The sequence below is a fragment of the Zosterops lateralis genome, assembly GCF_965231275.1.
Source record: "Zosterops lateralis genome assembly, chromosome: 3".
NCBI classification, from domain to species: Eukaryota; Metazoa; Chordata; class Aves; order Passeriformes; family Zosteropidae; genus Zosterops; species Zosterops lateralis.
This window is the reverse complement of record NC_139764.1, coordinates 22960001-22981065: the sequence shown is the minus strand read 5'-3', so window position 1 is coordinate 22981065 and position 21065 is coordinate 22960001. Positions and strand designations below refer to the sequence as shown.

General features: G+C 37.1%; 1 protein-coding gene across 3 annotated transcripts in view; it reads left to right on the top strand.

Annotated features, from left to right (window-relative positions):
- LCLAT1 (lysocardiolipin acyltransferase 1) overlaps positions 1–21065 on the top strand; it is a 168940-nt gene that overhangs the window by 85041 nt on the left and 62834 nt on the right. For all 3 annotated transcript variants that reach the window (XM_083857689.1, XM_083857687.1, XM_083857688.1), the window contains exons 2-3: positions 9565–9733; positions 11919–12117. In XM_083857689.1, the coding sequence (XP_083713815.1) occupies positions 9569–9733; positions 11919–12117 (364 nt within the window). In that variant the 5' untranslated portion in view covers positions 9565–9568. The remainder of the gene's footprint in view (positions 1–9564; positions 9734–11918; positions 12118–21065) is intronic.

Here is a 21065-nt window from a genome sequence, read left to right as displayed (position 1 = left end):
GTAATTACTTCATGGATACTTTGTTCTTGGGTTGACTAGTATGTGTGTCTGCCACAGCATGTCTGTCTAAAGCATCAGCAACTGCCAAACGTGTTTGCAGCTGACTTGAAGCTCATTCTGACTGTACATTGACTTGATCTTTGTGATGGGAAATGCAGCACCTATTAAACCACTTCTAATTATTTTTATAAGCTCCTTTCAGTTCTGGCAAACTTTATTAGGAATTGAGTTTCTCTTTCAAATGAGCTACTATTTTACATAATAAAAGGCTAAAAAGCTAAAAATCATAGTCTTAAATGTTACTTTTTTTTCCCTGTTTGTCTTCTGGCAGCTTAGTAAAATACTACAAAAGCACTGGCAGATAAACTTTCCCAGTTGTCTCAGTATTGAATTACTTTATGTAGCTTCTTATGCTGGTAATTTGTTTTAGGTTAAAATGACCTTGATAAATGTTCATGCAAAAAATTTTGTCACTCATTTGTCAATAGCCCTGGATCTTTCCATCTAAATGCCAGAAAATTTACAAGTAAGAGTCAAATGGTTGCTCATATCTTTGTAGGTGTTTGAGGGACCAAAGCCATTCAGCTTTAACAAGAAACATGAGTTGTTTTATTGTATTGTACTGATGAGACATTTTATGGCCTTGAGAGCATTTAAGTCTGAAGAAAAATGTTTGATAGAATCAGATTCAGTAGCTCTGGAAGCAGAGAGAACATGTCTGCATCAGGCTGCTGCTGTGAGAATCCCTGCTGAGCCACGGAGCTTCATTAGCACAAGTACAGATGGACCAACTCAGTTGTTCATCTTCCCAGGCACAGCCTGCATCCAGGCACAGCACAATACCGATGGTTTACACCCTGAAATGCTCTGCTAGAAATGGCTGTGAGACCTCAGTCCACCTGAAACCCTGGGGACATCCCTTCAGAGTCCTGTCAGAAGAGAAAAGCCTCCTGTCGTAGCTGATGGAAAGAGGAAATTACAGAGCTGAAGATGGGGTTAAAGCTACCCTTCTTAGCAGTGGTTTATAATCTTAGAAATAGCCAGATCTGCTGTTGACTGATCCTACTGGTGAGCTGTGCAAATGAGATGTGAATGCTGTTGTCCAGAAGACTGAAAAGCACGGCAGATCTTCTTCTGTAAGGTCCTGAAGGAAGAATATTGTTAGTTAATAGTGGGATGGTAGTTTGGCAACATGTGGGTTTTGCCAATGCTTTAGATATTGATCTACACCAAAACGTAATAGATTGAAAGCAGGATTTCATGTCCAGAAATGGAGCAAATGCAAATAAACTCTTCTCTGCTGCTTCTAGTGGGAATGAAACATTTTTAAATTTTCTGCAGAACTGCTGCATTTTTCTTCTTTTGTGTTGGAGCCTGCCAGGTAACCCATCTATTGTTTGTTCTATGCTTACCTTGGAAAGCAGCCAGCCTGTAGGCACAGCTCACTAGAAAACTACAATTTATGTGACTTTTAAAGTTGTTATAAACTTGTGATACTTGCTGATGTGTACGTATGCTTCAGAGTGCTGCGTACTCCTGACACAAAGGCAGCCCTGCAAAATTTCAAGTTCTCAAATGGAATTTTCCAATTAGACGGCTAGAACATTTTTAATGTTATTTGCAAATGGTTTTTTTCTTTGATATTTGTCTTGGAAATACATTTTTAAAAGCCTGAGGCCGTTGCAGAGACTCAGAGACTTGGCAGAGTTATATTCCATTGATAATAGCAATTTATCTTTATTATTACAAAAAAAAAAAAAAAATAGTGACATAAATTTGTCTGTAGGTGCTCTTCTCCATCTCTCATCTAAGTACTGTTAAGCCAGAATCATTTACATGGTGGGCAAATGAAGATAAGTGTCTGGTCCTTTCTCTTCATTCATTTAATAATTCTGAGAGTAGATAAAATCCATAATCTGATCTTGCAGCTGATTTTAGGTGGAAACTCACTGGCTTCAGTAAGTGTGCTGTTGGGATTTTTAGCATGGAGCCTGCTGAACTTTTGCAGCATATAATGTGCTACTGAGAAAAGGCATAAAGTAGTTTAGCAGTTATTGTTGCTCTATAGGTGATGACTGTCAGTATAAAAGATGCTAATAAAGAACAAAGCTGCGTTGGGCAAGAAAAACAAGCCACACTGCAGTATTACCCATCCAGAATCAAATTCACTTGCAGCATACATTATAGCTGGAAAAGGAGGAATTATTTGGGTTATTATATTCTGTTATAAAACAGAGAGGTTTTTGTAGAGGATGATCACAAATACAAAGCTCTCAATGAAACTTTCTCCAAGTTGGGTACCTTGCTTAAGGCCTCTGGAAGTCTGCTTTTATGTCCCCCCTCTTTATTTTAATAATTGCACTCTGAATAATATGAGTTATAAGCTGTGATGCTGTTGGTATCCTGGTGGTAGTCACTGATTTTCCTAGGCTACATGAATTTTGTTCATATGCCTTTACTGTATTCTGAGTTGTTAACCTGATCAGAAAATTTCTGTCTTGATGAGGGCAAAAAGGCCATTAGAAGTTTTGTGGATGTCTCCTTCTCTGAGAGTGACTTTTAGTTCAGTACCAGTGGCAGAGTTTTACAGATACTTCTCTGAAAATTACTAGTTTTCTATTTGCGTTACTGTTCTTCAGCATGAAGTCCTTTATTTCTGTTTCCCCACTGAGGATTATTTTATTGTGAAATAGATACTTCTGAAATTAGAAATGTCACCCCTTCCCACCAAGAACAGCTCTGAACTAAAGTGTTGGGGTGCTCTTATGGAGGGGAAAAGAAATTGATTTATTGGTTTGTTTGTAACATCTCCAATTACAAAGTGGAATATTTTATCTGTTTTTCATAATTTTCACTTGGATTTGTTATCCATCAATGTTGGTCAGCTTTTTGGTCTGCTGTAGTCTTTGAAAACCAAAGGAATCAAATTTGCCAGCTGTTGACCACAAGGAACTTTTTTTGAAAAATAGACTAGGCCTCGAGCAGACCTGCAGAGTTTATATAAAATACTTAATAAACCCCAAAAACTGACATTGCTCCATGTTTATTGCAAGGTTATGTTGGTTTTTTGTTTGTTTCTTTTATTTAAAGATGGGATGGGAGGAATACAGCAGCTGTTTTTCATCTGCCAAAGCCATTCGTGATGACTTGTCAGCCAGGGCACTTTATTTATATTGGTTGTTGTTTAATACAGGCTTGTGGGGGCCCAGCAGCTTGATGGATAGTGCAGAGCAAAACTCTATGCATGGAAAGCCATGAAGAAGTAATTCAGAATTATTTGTGTCTGTGCAATATGCATAACAAAAAAAAATGAGGTAGCTTTTGGGAGTAAAAGCTCTTGTGCAGCTCTTCCTACAGTAAATTTGTCAATTCATCTGGATTTTCTGATTATAGTAAGGAATAAAAGCAAGCTACTTTTCCATAAATCACTGGGGTTTTTTTTGGTTTTGTTTTTGGGTTTTTTTCCTGGAAGCAGCTATAGCTATTGCATGATACCCTCTTACAAATGATTTCAAATACCTTAGCTCATGCTTTCATTCAAGTTTTATTGGTCTAATGGTTGTCTGGAGCAACAGTGGAAAGAGAGCCGGTAAACAAGGGTGAAGATGCATCAGACTGATTTGATGGCTGTACCCTGACTGCATTACCTGCTTACAATGTCCAAAGGCTGTACTGCAAAGAATCTCAGCCAGCATTTTTGCATTTGGGAAGACACAATTACTTGGAAGAGCAAATTCAATATTCTGTTAAATTTTTAATTGAATTATGATAGTCAAATCAAGTCTTGGCAAATAAAAGAGATAATAAATTGTAAGATGCAGTAATAATAATATTTTATTTGTAATATTTACAGAAATTGCTCATTAAGTTTTGCACTTTTTATTTTGTGCATGTGTAAGCTAGTATCTGCTATACTGTCAGGGGTGTGGCTTGTGATGATAATTGCCTCTTATTGCTCCATCCTATGTTGTTTTATGATGCACCTATCTCTTAAGTTTTTTAAATGCAAGAATTGTATAAAAAGGAAGTAGTTTTGGTGGTCAAGTTCCTGTTTCTTCACGTATTTTTCAAGTGATAGTGTTCTGTGTCATATTTGTATGTTCCTTAAAATACTGCAGTGCCCAAGAGAAGGATCAGAGATAAAATGTAGTTCATAAAGAGTTCTGTGGAGACTGATGGAGCTTCTTGCCTGTTTTGCATGGACTTCTGATTAGAGCAGTCACCCTAGGACAAGTGCCTGTCTCTGCAATTTATAATTCAGCTTCCTCCTGCCACTGCTCCCCCTAGAACCTCTTCTATTTCTGCAGTTCTTTTAACTGAGGCACAAGTGAGAAGTTGTGTGATCAAAGAGACGGGGTGAGTTGTAGATCAGGAAATACACCTGAGTCAGTCTACACAAACTTGCTGTGAGCAAGTTTCTTTTCAAATACGGTCCTACGTAGAAACTAGTTTCTTGCTCTGGGTGCAAGAATTGATAAAACTTTCCTTTGAAATGCTGTTATGGAAGAAAACCATAAAATGCTCAAATAGAAAAGCGTGATGATTTTGTTGGGCTTGAAAGGTTCTGCTAGGATGTGTCATTTCCACTGAAACTTATTTTTCTTGGCTGATGTTTTGTCGATTGGGCACCTGCTCAGATCTCTTATTTGCATCACTAAAGCTGGGAGGGGTTGTTGATCTGCCTGCCCTCTGGTCTAAATGATTCTGTTTTATAACCTAAAAAAATAATAAACAAGTGAAAGTCTGGGTCATTCATTTGCCGGTTTGTTTAATGGACATCTAAGTAGTTGGCAAACTTTGATCTCCTCTTGCCCACCTCCTGGAACTTCAATTCACAGATCAAAGGTTTTAAAATTTGTTGTGAAAATGATATCTTCTGATTTGGAAATTATGTTTCCAAATGCAGAATTGATTATGGGAACTGGAATTTCCAGCTCACCTGTTTCACTTGCTGTGCTTGGAAGAAATGCAGTTAAGTCAAGTCAGTTTGTAGGTAAGTGCTGGCTTTCTTTGCAGAACTGTTAGAGAAGAGCCATCACTGGCTGGCTGTGTGAGTTTCTGCTTGATTTTAATTGAAGGTGTTTGCCTTTTCTACTGGTAATTGACTGGAAGAAGCATTAAATCTAGTTCCTAGTATTTCCCATTCAGGTTTGAAGACTAACGGACAGTTTTATTGCCCATGCTGATTGAATGGAAACGTACTGACCACTAATCATACACTGTTGTTTTATTGGCACTGAAGAGTGTTCCTTTATTTTTTTCAATGGTGTAATAAAACCTGATTTGATCACTTCATAGTACTAAGTGCTTGAAAATTTCTCTTGTTGTCAGGCAGCTGGCTCTGTTTGTCAGGTAGTATTGCTCAATGCTATGCTGAGGCTAAAGTTTTGTTTTACATTGAACCTGGAAGATGATTTAACCTTAAAACCTTAAAAAAACCCTTAAAAATAAACCTTAAAAAAAGCACTTCAAATTAGCTGGGAGCTGTTAAGGAAAAGGGAATCATGTGGTGAGTCTTGACTATGCTGAGACTTCTAGACCTTCAAGTTTGGAACTTTTTTCTTTCTTATCAGATAAACTTACTTTGCATCCTTTGCCCACTTGCAAGCCACAGAAGCACTTGTGAAGAAAAGTTTAGTTCTAGAGAACAGAGTATTTAGAAACTTTTGAAATCATCATCACAATAAGCTGTTGTTTGTCATTTCAGCTGTACCTTCAATAAAAACATTTAGATGTTAAACAAAACAAGCCAAAATCCAATCACAGGGAGGTACCTTTGCTTTGTTACTATGCAAACATTTTGTTTACATAGAATATTGAAATAATTTCAAGTACATATTCTAATAAAAATGAAGTTTAAAAAAACTGTTTGGGAAAGTATTTTCTCCCCTTGTAGCCAAGAATTTTTCAAATTAACTGAAATAGAAAGCAAAAATTGTATTTAAAGAATTATTGTTTCCAGTTACCTGGAGACAGAGCATGTTTTCCTTCTGCTATGGCAACAAGAACATGTGAAGTACAGTACCCCAATAACTTGGAGTTCTGCCATGAAATAGATGAAGAATTACAAGCCCAGTATAAGGGTGCTGTCTTTATCACTGTTTGCAGCTTTCCATCTGAATTGTAGAATAATTTTGACTGTCTCCCCACAGCTCTGACCCACACAGCTAATGGAAAGTGGCTTTAAGATACATAAAGACCATCCTACATGTTAAATTCAGTGTTGAGGAAGGTTGCTGCATTAGAGGGAGAGTTGTCAGCAGCAGTAAGAGAATATTTCTGTACTTTGAAAATGCTTGCATCCTGTTTAGGCTTCCTGTCCAATCCTGTAATTCATTTCTTGGGTGTCTAATCTCTCACATGAGTCAGCTCCAATTTTCTTTGTTTTGAGAATTTTTGCCTTTTTTTTTTAGATAATTTTCCAAGTCCTCATTAAGTACTCCTTCTTTGGCTGGTTTTAAATCATGTTTTGAGGTTGCAGGCGTGTATTTTGCATTGATTTGTAGCTGTTGCTTGTGGAATGCAGGTGTTAGATTTGGGATGGCTGACATATCTTAGAGGCTGTTTCTCAGTTAGGTATTTAAGGGCTGAGGAATGTAAAAGGATGAAAATAGTCAGTTCCCTCCTGTCTTTGGTGGGAGATGTGTGGAATGGTAAACTGGGTGCGCAGAGCCTGGCCTGGCCAAGCTGTGTGCCATTCCTACATCCTCAACCCTTACAAACCTGTGCACTGCACTCCCAGTTGCATCTGCTGAAATTTTCTCCCTTTCTCTACTTCATTATGGTGGAGATAATTCAGAGACAAAAGTAAAAGTCTATCCATTACTCTAGATAAATGCATATGTAAAGATATATAATGTGTTATATAGAAGCAATAAGCAAAATGCAGTATTTATCACACTAAAAATGTGGCTTTAGGAATGATAAATAGCATAGATTGAAAACACCCATGGTATCTTTTGTGTCTAGAAATAAACACCACAGTGTTTAACCCAGTGGAATCCGCTATAACTTATGACATATACACTGAAATAGAAAGTACTGCTTAGTGGTGGTTGAAGAAGAGAAAATTCAGAACTTCCTCAGGTCTTTTCCATAGCTCAGATACTTTCATCTAAAACAAACAAATAATAAAAAAAAAAAAGTATGAGACAGTCTTTCACAGAAAATACAGAAACCAAAGATTTCCTTAAATCTTTGGTTGTGCGTAAATTTGAGGGAGGGACCAGTGTAAACTGTGAAAAGGACAACCCCTAAATAGGTGACCCACATTGCTTTTCTAAGAGTCTGGAAGGATGACAGAGCAGTGTCTCCTCTCATTAGCTCTGGGGTTCCTGTGTGCAGCAGTCGGGTGTTTGGACCTGACCTGACTCCATCCCTGTTGTCTGGCAGCCTTTGGGAGCCGCAGTGTCTGTCTGGCAAATGTCACTGCCTCTGACTGACGGCTCTGAGAGCCTCACAGGGGACCAGAGCATCTGGCTAAAGCCTAACAAACTCCTCCTCTCTGTCTGCTAGTGGGTTTTACCTGTCTTAAACCTGTTTCCACTCGTTTAAGTACATTTGTTCCTCAAAAAATGCCTGTTTAGATCAAGCACATAGAATTTTAATTATGTCTGCTGCCTTTTGCAGTAGGTCTCAAATCTTGATGTCAAGAAAAAGCTTTTTCTCCTGGTCTTGTTACAAATAATAATTGCCCCCCTACCCCTCTTTCTGTTGGTTCCTGTTTTTTTCTGGGTTTTTTGTTTTGGGGTGTTTTTCTCCTCTTCTGCCTTTATCTTAGACTTTCCCCACAGAGGTTTGCAATAACAAAAAAGTCAGGTAGCACATTTCCTTCAGGGCCTCACTCTTCAAGGATTCCTTAATGTGTCAGAATTGATCCTACTTTGTGTGTGCATATGTGCAGATGTGGTTATTTAGTTCCTGCTTTTGGCAGAAAAGAGAAAGCTCTGTACTCCAGGATATAAATAATGTGTATTTGTTTGAATTCAAATTTCACTGTGTCAAAATCTTTCAGATACAACTATCAGCAAACATTTTTATTTAGCATTGCTTGTTTTACTGTGCTGTAGAAGTAGAGTTAAATACAGCTTCCTATATCCTTCTTGCATTAAAAATTTGTACAGCCTCTTGTCTCAGCCTTTCTCCAAATACCATACAATTTAGGAAATTGTTTAAACCTAAAAGTATCTCAGAGTAGAGCTACTTTCTTGTTACTTGTTGACAAGTAACATGAAGTAGAAGAAGCAAATTTCATCTACTAGCAACCCTAGCACTGCTGTTTCTTGACAGTCAGATACTTTGCTGTGCAAACATCATTGCTATGGACATTGTACAAAACATGCTTGAAATAAATCATGTATGTTACAATACACAAGCCTTAATGGATTGCTTTTCCATTGCTTATTTTAAAATTAAACCCACCAGCTTCCTGTTTTTCTTGTCTTGAAGTTCTGTCTATCTGAGCTCTTATAATTTCTAAAATAGCCTGTCAAAAGAAGGAATTCAATAAAGGGACTAAAAAGTGACTTCTCCTTAACCTTTGATTTTACAAACAATTGGCTGAGTCCTAAATAGATGAAAACAATCTATTTTTAGGCCTTAATTTAGGGAATTGATATTTCCACATTTGCTTTGTCATAGCTGGTAGTAGTTGCTAAATTGTGAAAGCTTGTAGCTATTACAAATGCTTGGAGGATTGCTGAGTGTTCTGCCATAATGCACTAAGAAGCTCAGTGTACCGTACATTTCAATTTATAATAAGACAATGGAGCTGATAGCACAGACACTGAAATATTTCAAGTCTAGACTGTGCCTTAAAAAACACAGGCTATTGGCTTTTTGGTGCAGCAAGTTGGAAAATAACTGATAAGGGCAGTTGAAGTACAGCAGACTTTAAAAAGTGAGTTCTCTAAGCCAGGGTGGCTTGGGAGGGGTCACCCACTGCTTGCCTGCCTTGTTGGGGTGAAAAGGGACCTGGTGTTTGAAAGGGCTGGTCAGTCTTACCAGGTTTGGGTGGTTTGTGAGGGAGGTCACACACAGAGCCTTGTTAGATGGGGAAGATGAGTTTCTGCAACGCTGTGTTTAGCAAGAAGAAATGGGATGGAGAAATAGAGGAGCAAAGTTTCATGTCTTTAGGAAATGGTAACATTAGTATTTCACCACAGACAAAGATAATGGCCACAAAGTTTAATGTAGCTGGTGTTCTCTTATATAGCCTTTTTGTACCCTTGGATAATAAAAATAGCTTGCTGAAGGTTTTTGAGTGGAACTACATATTGTAGTAATGGGAGGAAATTATGATGTAGCTGATACTTTTATGGCTCTTTTAATATCCCAATTCACCTTACAAATCATTGTGTTTATAAAGTCCTTCTCTTACTGCTGCTGGGGAAGAAGAACATTTTGGTTGTGTTTACTGTTGTCCTGTGTTTTTAGCTGTGGAGAAAAGGAAAGGAAATGTGGAAAAAAGGAGGACTATTACCTCAGACCGGGCGTGCGGACTTGAAGAATTATGTAATTACTTTCAGTTTGCCTATTTAACATAATGCCAACCCTGTTTTTCAGAGCCATGGTGTCATGGAAGGGGATGTACTTTGCACTTGCACTATTCTTGGGAAGTTTCTTTGGAAGTATATTCATGCTGGGCCCTTTTCTGCCTTTGATGTTTATCTCGCCAGCCTGGTATCGCTGGATCACCGACCGCATTGTGGCCACTTGGCTCTCACTCCCTGTGGTAAGTGGCACATAATCCAGGTCTGGGCAACTGTCCATAATCCCAGAATTTAGCTTGCTCACTAACACTTTGGATTTTGTTTTAGGGGTTTTAAAGCCAATTATGCTTCTGTCTAAACAGGCCCTAACAAACTATCTGCGGAGACTTAATGTTTAGCTCAGTGTTGTGAACTGTGTGCCTATTTACAGTCCCCCTCTTCTTTCACAGTTTAATTTAGATATCACATAATGCTGTGTGTTCACTTTGTGCTTGAAAAGGCCTTTCTGTGGCATCTTCATCCAGTGTCAGTCAGATGCAGAGAAGAGTAGGTGAACGAAATTTTTTAAACTTCCAAAACAAGTTGTCTTGTAAACACTTTTTTTGGACTGTACTCCAAGTATTGTATTAGGAAAACTTTCCACTGTCTGGTACACCGTTGTCAACCTTCACCGTTTTGTAACTTAATCCTTTTAGAATTTAGCCCTTGTAGTTGAATTAGGGATAAATGTTTTCGAGTGAAAAAGAAGAGCTTCCCCTAGAAAGGAGGTATTCCTCACTTATAATGCGTCCATTTTACAACTATATGAGTCTGGAAATCAATAACAAAGCTCTTTCCTGAATTGTTCCAAAGGAAAGGCAACGTGAATGGGATCTGTCTCTTCTTCCGTTCTCTAAAAGCTGGGGGACTTTGTTCCTCTAGGCCATTAGAGATTTGTTTAACTTTTTCTGAAGTAAAATGCCATATTGGTGTGCAGCAGTATGTATCTTGTGGCATAAAGGAAGTTTTAGCCATACTGTAAATCAAATAGTTTCTGCTTTTGCTGTTTCTGTTTTAAAGAAAACTTGTATGTTTTAAAGGGCCCTTAGCTGTTTATTATTCTAGAATTTTTATTATTTTTATCATTATTAATTATAGTGAAATTAGGAGGGCCAAGGTAATCACCAGTAAAGGAAACAAATTGTTATTTCTTGTCATGATAAAATTTAACTGAGTACTGATACTGTCACAAAACAATTCTTTCTCTGCTTATCTTCAAATTTTTCTATAATTTCAAAATCCCCAAAATCTAATGTCAGTCTTTTTCTCGCTTAATTGCTTGTGCTTTATAATTCTGGGTTATTACAACTGGTTGCAGTCTAGAAGTTTGATTTTTAGCCCACACTAGAGCTAGACTAAAACAATTTTAATATCTTTGTGAAAAGGGTTCTGTCTTTTGAGAATTTTGGTGGTTTGGATCCAGGAAAGGAGTCTCAAAAAGATTTTGCATCCAAACGTTTTGAAGCTCAGACCTTGTCTGTCTTAGTTTTCTATCCTTACACTCAGTGCGTTCTTAGTCAGGAGTAGCAGGTTCTTGTGTCTCCAAACAATAAAGTGCTCTTGTACCAGTTGGACTCCAGCAGAGAAACTCTGACCCTGACCTCTGTGATGTAAGAAATGTTCACCTTCCTCACTGTTATCACATTTTACTTCCTTTCTAGGAGAGTCAGGATGACACAGTGAGGTGGGTCTTAACCGTTTCAGTTTAGTTTGGCTTATACTAGGCACACAAAGAGTTGGCAGAAATATGAACAGAAGTTGTTTTACTCTCTAGAGCTCTGTTTAAATCCCCAGTGTTTGATTATTGTGGTTTTGGGTTTTTGGGGGGTCTGGTTGGTTGGTTTGGGTTTTTTTGTTGTTTTGTTTTGGGTTTTTTTTGTTTTTTTTGAGGATGAATGGGGAAGAGAGTGTAAGGAGGTAATTTGAAGGCCTTTTTATATTAAGGCCTGTAGAGGTCCTAAGATATTTTGCTGGTTTCTTTTTCTGTGCTGACTGGGTTGAACAGTGTGCTGCCAGTGAGCCTGACCTTAGGGTCAATAGATATTTGTGCAGCCAGTCTCTCCTTAGATTACCTACCAAGTTATAATCCATACTGACTCACTTATATTCCTACATGATAGTATTCCTGGAAACCAGGGAAAGGTAAGTTTAATGCAGTGATGGGAATAAAGTGCTTTTTAAGAAGTGCTGCTTAATTGTTGTTTCCTCTTCCATTAAATAGCTATTACTGCAGAAAAGCTGGCTGCTTTATTAGAAAACAGAAGTTTGTTTACCAGTTGTAATGGGAGTAAATAAGTGAAATTACATAATTCAAATTAATTTTTATTGCTAATGAGGTGATGCTTTTCTTCTGGGAGTAAAGCCATAATACTGAGATACTGTTTCTAGGCCTTGCTGGAAATGGTGTGTGGTGCCAAGGTGGTTGTCACTGGAGATGGATTTGTTCCTGGAGAAAGGAGTGTCATTATCATGAACCATCGCACACGAATGGACTGGATGTTCCTGTGGAACTGCCTGCTGCGATACAGCTACCTCAGACTTGAAAAAATCTGTCTCAAATCCAGTCTCAAAGGCATTCCGGGATTTGGTATGTTACTAAACCCTTTAATTTGAAAGGAAAGTATGTTTAAATTATGTCCAGCACAGTTCATAACCTGCTAAATGACGGAGGTTTAAATTCTGTTTCAGAATTAAAAAAATCTTGTGTAAAATATGTGGCATGTGAAGCCATTAAACCATAAATCTCCAGAGGACACCTGGACTACATGCCTAAGCATTTCTTTTTTAAGATACTACATGTGCTGCTGTTGCTTGTAGGTAAATATATTTCTGCTTTACCTACCGAAAGCATTTTTCAGGGTGATAAAAAATGATTTTCAGTTCTTTCAAAGTCTTTCAGCATTTGGGTGCTGTTTAACCCCACATTGCAAATGTTCTCATCAAGCTTCTTTCTTCATTATTCAATGTATACTACTGCGAAGATTTTTAAAAAAGCCCTGTAGGCAATTGCAAAGTTAATGATTCTTTTTAATAACTAATTTTAAATTGAACTTGGCTATGAAAATATTCTGTGCAGGATATGAAATCATCAGAATTTATAGTGATGTAGGCTGGAAAGAGATCTGAGTTGCATGTATTCAGAGAAATTGTTTCAGATAGTCCAAAAATTGTTGTACAAACGGTTTCTGAATAAATAGGCAAACTTATCTGAAATAAAAGCATCTCTGCATTTTATTTATCTCTTAGATTTATTTGCTGTTTTGTACAAAACCAGCTAGGGCAGGATATGCGTCAACTTTATGATGTCAAAAGAGTAACCTTATTTATGGTTGCCTTTTGTCAGGCCATTTATCTGCACAGATAATTTTGGCAGGATTCCATCCTGAGGAGCTCTCCTACTGTTGCATTGGATTGCATTCACTGTTGCATTGTGTTGCATTCAGTGCTCTTTAAGTAACAGCAGCAACAGGGTAATGTGCTTTTTTTTCTCCTTACATATTAAGGTCAATTTTACTAGACAAAAGACAAATCTCTTTTAATGTGACAGGAAATGAGAAAATGCATATTAGGTATCTTCATTATACAGCAGAGATGTTTTGAAATCTCAGAATCAGCTGCATATGCAACTTTTTGTAGCAATAATAGAAGATGAAATCAGGAATATCGTGGGGAAGCTTCATAGATGTCTGTCTTCAAAAGTAACATATGTCTTGTTATTAAAAAAAAAAATAAATTGTATGTGTGCTTCTTAATGCTATTAGTAAAATTGGAAGGTCAGCTCCAGGAGCTTGGATGCTAAGGTATGCTTGGTAAAATTTAGTTCCTGAAAGCGTGTTAGGAGATGTTTAGAGATGGATTTTTCTTTTTAATTATTTTTTTAAAAAATTCAATTCTCAGTTTTCTGCATAAACTGAGCACATCTAATAGATTTGATCAGTGGGCTCATGCAGATGGATCCGTGTCAGGTCAATATTAGCAGACCAAGATACCATCTTTGTTCTGATGTAGCAGCACTAACAAAATTCTGGGCTCATCCTCCACTTTCTGATGTAGAGGTGACATATGCAGATCTTTGCTCATGTTCTTTCCATTACAGGACAACAATTTTTGGTGGTAGAGTTGATACCTGGATCTGTAGTGTTATAAACCACTATTGTTACATCAGATCCCAAAGAATTCTCCACAATATGTGAGCTTTGGGGATTTTGGTTACAATATTGTGAATTATAATTAATTTTTCAGTAAATAGTTAATGTTGGGTTATTAATCACAGAAGAGGAATTCAGCTAAACTGCATTCTTTACTGAAGCCATGATTTGGTGTCCTAAAATTTTGAAAGATAAGCTTCTCTTTTAATATAATGTATCTAAAAAGAGGTCTTAGAAGTGCATGTCTCTGTTCAGTCAGGCTGTGTTTTGGGTGGCATTTTTTTTTGCAAAAATAAAGTATTCTGTGTATCTATGTAATTAGGGGATTGTTGGAAAGTGAGACTCACGGATTAAATGAAGATTGATGGAAAAAGATGAATCCGTATGGAGTTTGTTGGGGCACGATCACTGCAGAGAATGGTGCCTAAAGAGGAAAACCCTAAATCTCATCAGTGACAGTAGAATTTCTCCCACTTACTGCTCTCAGCCATGCTGTGTTATATGATAGACCCTTAATAAGTGTTTATCCAGGTTTTGGGTTTTATTTTTAAGTTGTGTCCTGTGGTTTTTAACTAAATGTTTTATTTTATGAGCTTGTAAAAGCCAGAAGATTTGGAAATCAACCAGACAGTTTCAGTGCACTGCATCTGCAATTGATACTTTAGATGTTGATAATTTCAAATATAATATTTGTGATAATTCACTGAGCTACTTTCATCATATTTTTTCACCATTTTTCATAATGTCATCTTTCTTCATTTCAGTTTTATCTTTTCATATATTTATATTGATTAGTTGTACATAGTCAGATCATAGGATTAGGAAAGTGTGATACAGTGGCTAAATGCAACTTCTAATAAATCTTAACTTAGTGGTAATCATGCTTTGAGTTTCAGAAATATCTAAATGAATATCTCATATTTCTTTCAGTGCAATTTTTGGTGATCTTTCAAAGCCTTTTTTTCTTTTCTTCTAACAAGCATTAAATTTAAAATTATGTTTAAGATAAGGTTTGTAATGCAAACCTTCCATATCCATGTTTCTTGCTGTATTCATCATAGCACTTTTGTTGTCATAAGTAATTTCCCATTTGGTTGTAAAAATAGGTCTGTGAGAGATTATGCTCTTTCCAGTGGTATATATGATAGGTGAAGGGCAAAGCTGGGAATGGAAATAGATCCAGAGTTCTTGTGGCCCCCTTTGTAGGTGAAAAGTGTAAAGGTATCAGATTTAATGAGTCTGTATTACAAGTAGGCAGCTATTTTCTAGTTAATTATAATTAAAATCAGAGGATTCACATTTTCAAGGAGAAACACTGAGTCATTTATCTAGTTCTTAAGTTATTAATTTTTTGCATTCCAGTGTATGAAAAAAACCTTAAAATTGATTAAAGGTGAGCTTTAAAAAAAGAAGTCCAAAGAAAAACAGATGGTCCTTTCTTCCTGGAACTGTAGCTTTGGCTTGATGAATTGTGTGCAGTAAAGTTTTCAAAAAGAGATATTACGTTTCAGTAATCTCAATTTCAGAAACATTCTTGCAGCATTTCAGTACATCTTGCCAAAGCTGGCGTCTCCAGGGAGCACTACTCTGCTCTTGGCTGTTGCTGCAGTTTCTCATCTGACATCATCAGAAGCTACTGACACATTCTGCAGTATCAGTTTTCAAGGAGAATTTCTAATGGCATTGACAGTTTCCTGCATGGTCTGATATGACAGGACTTCTCTACAGTACTTGTAATAGATAGGAGCAGTTAATATTCTCATCTATTCTCAATTAATTAGGAGTAGTTTGGGAGGTGGTATAGATTATGGGGCAGTCATGTTCAGAAATGTGCTATGGAACACATACTGTTGTAGTAGGTACCAAGAAACATAAAAGGTAGTGTCAGATGACCAGATAATCTCTAGGAGATGGTTTTCATTTTTTTCTTAATAGTTTCATTCGTGAAAGTTTTCTTGTGATAACCAGTAAGACTTCGCTAGGAATAGGTATGTGTTTCAATGATGGACAGTTTTAATGTATTGGATGAGCTTACAGTAATATTTGAATTTTAATGGATAAATGTGCCTCAACGTATATGTGAAAAATAAATTGAAATTTGGGGTTAATTTGAGTGCTATCAGATAAATTTATGGAAAAGTGAGAGAGGGTAACTAGAGGGACTAATGTCAGTGCATGGCTGCCACATGAGATAATATTAATTCTAGTTTTCTTAATGCAGATGGAAAAGATAAATACCATCATAATTCAGTGTGCAAATGTAAAGTATGCAGGTGTTGCAGGCACCATTGATGGACATACCTTGAAGACTTCCCCTGTTTTGAAAGGGCTTACTAAGGCTGCTAAAGGAGGGAATTATAGTTGAAGCAGTTTGGGACAGGTGGGGAAAGGACAAGATGACAAAGAAAAAGGAGGAGAATAAGCAAAGCTGACAAGCTTGGAGTAGTTAGGAGCAGAGATAGCTGAGTAACTCTGTCCAGATCTTCATCTCTGGATTCAAGTTATTCTGTGGCTAACACTGCTCTCAGAGAAGATTGCAAGATGTAGGAGCTTTTTAGTTGTTGTTTTTCACTCATCTGTTCACTCACATGTTGTAGCTCTCACAGGCTCGAGTTAAATGCCAGGGGAAAAAAAAAAAAGGACGTTTGCTCTATTTCAGCACTGGGCTTAGCCCCACCAATCTTCTACTACACGTCAGTTGATCCATTATAGCTGTCCAAGTGTGCGAGCCTCGCCTGAAGCAAGCTCAAAGTAATTTGAGTCATCTTGGTTTTCAATGAAGCAGGGCAAAACAACTCAAATTATCCTGTCTTTGCCACAGGCTAAGAGCATGCACACCGACAGCTATGATGGATCAGCTACCATGAAGTAAAATATTGTTGTCAGTAAGCCTAGGAAATTTTAACACTTAACTCGATTGGAGTATAGCTAAAGCAGCACTCTGTGCAGGATCTGTACACATTTATATTGGCATGGAAGTGTGTGTGCTGCCACAGCCACTTCCATAGGTAGGGATGGAAATGCTTCAGCATAAAGTTTTGCTCAGGGAAAAGCAAATGTATAGCTGGATTTACATTAAAATTCCTACCAATAGAGCGTATTAGTTTAAAGAATTAAAACTGTAGCCTACTGAACTTTCTAGTATAGTTCCTGTGTAAAGCATCTTACATTAAAATAGGTTGAGAGTTTTGAGGATGTTTTGAGGATGTGATGTTTTGTCTTCTAGCAATTCAATTAGGAGCTGCTAGACTTAATTACCACAGAGTTGTTATCCTACGTGATTTTGAAAGCAGAAGCTGAAAAGCATGCTCTCCAATGGCAAGTACAATTGTTATTCTACCAGCTATTCCTGGTGAAGACTCTCTTGAAGTTTTAAGTGTGAATGAAGGATTATTACTTTGCAGCAGAAATGCAGCTTAAGTTGGCTATAACATATATGCCTTTTTTTTTTTTTCTTTTGTAGGAAAGAAAAGCTTAGGGGCCTGTTTCCCAGCTTGTCTCATCCAGGAAAGGCATAATAGGTTTCTCCCACCTCTGTTAGGGAAAAAAAAAATCCCACAACCAAAGTCAACAAGCCTGCATTCCATTAAACTTTCCTTATCCTTTCTATATAATGACTCTATTTGTTCTCTACTCCTTTCCATTTCCAAAATGCACATCAAAAGTGTGAGATCAGATCTTAACTTCTTTCATTCTCCCCATTGTACAGACAATAAGTGATGGAGGGAGAGGTTATTTTGTCCGAGCTCACAGAACAAATAAGAGCAGAATTAGGTTGATGTGTTGTCTCGACTTGCATTTCTTTGCTGTTATCTGTGGGTTGTGCAACATCTGTACAGTTCAGCTCTTCAGCCTGGGTTCTTTTCATTGTCCTCCATGGAGGAGGTGAAGCATCTGAAGAGGATGCAGGCCTTTGGAAGAGGTATTTTGTTGTAGAATCTCTCTCCATTCCTGGCTGGCAGTTCAGATGACACATCCATGGGAGAGTCTCACTCTTTGGTAGAGCCTGCTTGTTTTGCCTCACAGTCTCACAACTGGAGGTTTTTTCTTCATGTCTTTGGAGATTTTGAAGTGACGTGGGGCTTTTCTCCAGATACATATTGGGCAAGAGTCATCTTTTTTATTATTTAGGTTTTCATGTGCTGTTTCTCTGTATTGATGTATTTTTAAAATGCATCAGAAAAAGCTACTTTCCAGCCATCCCAGAGCCTTTGCTTTAGTTTGCTTTACTTTTGAGTGATATTATGTTCTGTTCTGTTATTCTGGTTTTACACAGTGCATCAAATCAAATAAAATTCAAAATAAAATTTAAGATGCATACTGTAATTGAAGAGGTTTAATAGCCTGTAATGACATTTATAACATTTTGTAAGTAGCACTAATATAATGGTAGAGTTAATAATTTAATTATCCATATTCTATAAAAACGGCATAATTTAGGAAATGAAATGAATTTTTGAATATGAAGTGTCCAAATAACATCCTTCTGAACCACGATTAAGGCACTGAATATTGAAAGAGTATTTTCCAAGAAGATGGTATGTCTCTGGGTGCTTTATATACACACATATCTGGCTAGTGCTGTAGTGAGTTTTTCCCACATGCTTTCACATGCTCTGTGTCTGTTCCTTTGCTGAGAGATACCAATTCTTCAATGGAATATTCTTTCTAGAAGGTTCCAAACTTACATCCTCACAGGTGAGACGTAGGCCACCGTGTCTGACTAACTTGTTGACAACATTGTTCTTGCCCTGACAAGGAAATCTCGTATGGCAAACCTTGTTTGAAGAAGCTTCTGATTGTGTTCTAAGTAAACAGTAAGCTAAAGCAGGGGCTTGTACTGGCACATCCTATATTCCTCCACAAGAGAAGGAAGCAGAGTAAAGGAAGTGCAGAAAATGTTAATGTGACGTAAATGAACATAAAATTTAGAAAAATTTGATACTGAAATAAATGCATGAGAACTATGGGGAAGCTAAAGATAACTAATCGGAGCAAGATCAGAATTTTTGTTTTTTTTTTTAATTTACCTTGAAAATCTGTGTTTCTAAGGTTGCTGTTTGTTAATTGTTTTAGTAAGGAAAAAAACCATTGGTTTGGCTCCACATACATTGAAAGAGATGATATTCTGTAGAATGCATGGTAAACTACATAGAGATATATATATATGAAATATATAAACTGGACATGACTGTAAAAATAGTTTTAAAACAAATGTAGATTAATGTTCAAAGTCTGCTAGGGCAAGGCAATAGCAAAAGCATGATGGTTTTTAAATTGACACCTCACAGATTGAATCAAATTAACAAATAGACTGAATCAGAGGATTCACTGTAAAACCAGGAGCACTACTGTGAATTTGTATTTGTGAATTTTATCTCTTAGTTTATCTTATAATTTGCTTAAAGAATTCACCCAATCAGATAGTAATCATTCAAGTCATTATACTCCTATTAACTAAATTGTTGGAAACAAGCATGGTTAAAGAAAACTTGCCAGGAGCAGAGATTGTACTTTACAAGATTGTTTCAAGAAGCAATGTTTTCTTTATTTTCCTAGTTTCTGCTCTCAAACCCTTACATTAAATATATATAAAAAAAATTAATTTGCTTTGGGCTTTTAGACATAAAACTATCTAGGAAGTAGGAGCAACAGCAAAATGCCCAATTCTAATTGAATTTGCAGAAATGCATTTATGAGTCTATTCTGATTGAAACTCAGTGGTGTATATGCACTGTAACCTTACGCCCTGGCTTCCTGTGGGATTTTCTGTGTGCCAGCATCTTTTCAGTACCCACAGATCTTTGAAATAGGGAACGTTCAGAACTGCACACTTGTTGCCTTGTGGTAATTTTATGCAGCAAAACACTTGGAGTAACAAACTGTTAATGGGCCCAGTTATTTGTTTACAGTGAGATCATGAGCTTCCAAGTGATTTCCCTTATTGAGCCTGGATGTCTGGTTCCCTGATGCCTCAAAAGCCCTGATCAGGAGCAGACCCCTGTTGAAAACAGGCACACTGAATAAGGCGTTTATTTTTGATCAAGATAGTGCTATGAAAAAACAGTGAATAATCCAGTTGTAGAAAAGCGAGAGGATGAATGAATATAATAGCAAACCCCATAGTTAGGCCTTTTACCTTCCTACTTGTCTCTGTAATTTTGAATCATTTACTGAATTTGTTTGCAGGGGGTTTACTATCATTAATTGTTGTGTTACATTGCCAAGATAGCATACATAGATACCATTTTCTTGAGGGGTGTGTGTGTATGTTTGCTTTCAGTATCAACCATAATATCCCTCTTTCAGATGTGACATTTCGGGGGATATCTAATTACTGAGGTTATGTACATAAAATTGTGATACAAAACCAAACAAAGACCTTTTTTTTGGCACAACTCAGCTCTTTCTCCCTTTTGTTTATTGTCACATCCATCTTCGGTATCTACTTACTTCCAAATTGCCTTTGCAATGAAAACACACTAAGGAAATTTCAGCTTTGGGTATTGTTTTCTTCTGAAGGATTTCGGGGTGTGGAAGATAGAAGTGCAGGGCCTTAGAATTTAAAAAGCTTGGATCTAGCATTTTTAATACAATGCTGCAAATGCTCGACCTGCATAAGCTGTAGTTCTCTTTATCCCCAAGGCAGTAAGGAAATTCTGATGTACAGCACATCTCTTTATTTCAATAGCTGGCTTTTCTTTTTGTGCAAGCGCTTTTTTTTCTGCACAGAATTATGTCCTGATAGGATACATATCATTACTGTGTCTGTATTCCTAGAGATTTTAAACTGCTTGTTTATTTTTTCAGCTCTGAAAAGTTGATTCAAAGGTCAATGTGGCTAGCTATTCTCTCTGGTAGGTTTTTGCACTGCTGTTTGGCAATTTGGAACAAGAGCTGTGCAATCTGATGCTTTTTGTATTCCTTTCCAAGCAATGCTCGTCATCCAAAATGTCGGCTCCGATAAGATTATTTTAGCAAAGAAATGGATGTGCATTGTTATCGTTTCTTTAGCTTTGCTATTTCTCTCTGTGTTCTTGTCATCAGTGATTTCTTAGGAATCTGCAAATCCAAAGGCAACTATTTTTCCCCAGTCAAGTAAATGCTGCCTTTGCTAGGAAAATTCCTGTTGTCCAAGAGCTTTTTGACAACCAGAAACGCTGTGCAAAGAGAGCAAAATGTATTTCATTTTGTCGAACAGTACGTTGACCTAAACTGAATAGCAAGTCTTACTGCAGGCTGCACATTAGAAGGGACTGCCTTCTGCTGCTTTTTCATAAATATAACTGATTAGCAAAACCTTTCATTCTGCCCATTGATTTACTGAATTCCTTCTGTTTTCCCACGCATTCCCATTTGGCTCCCACATCATGTCTTGGACTTGTAG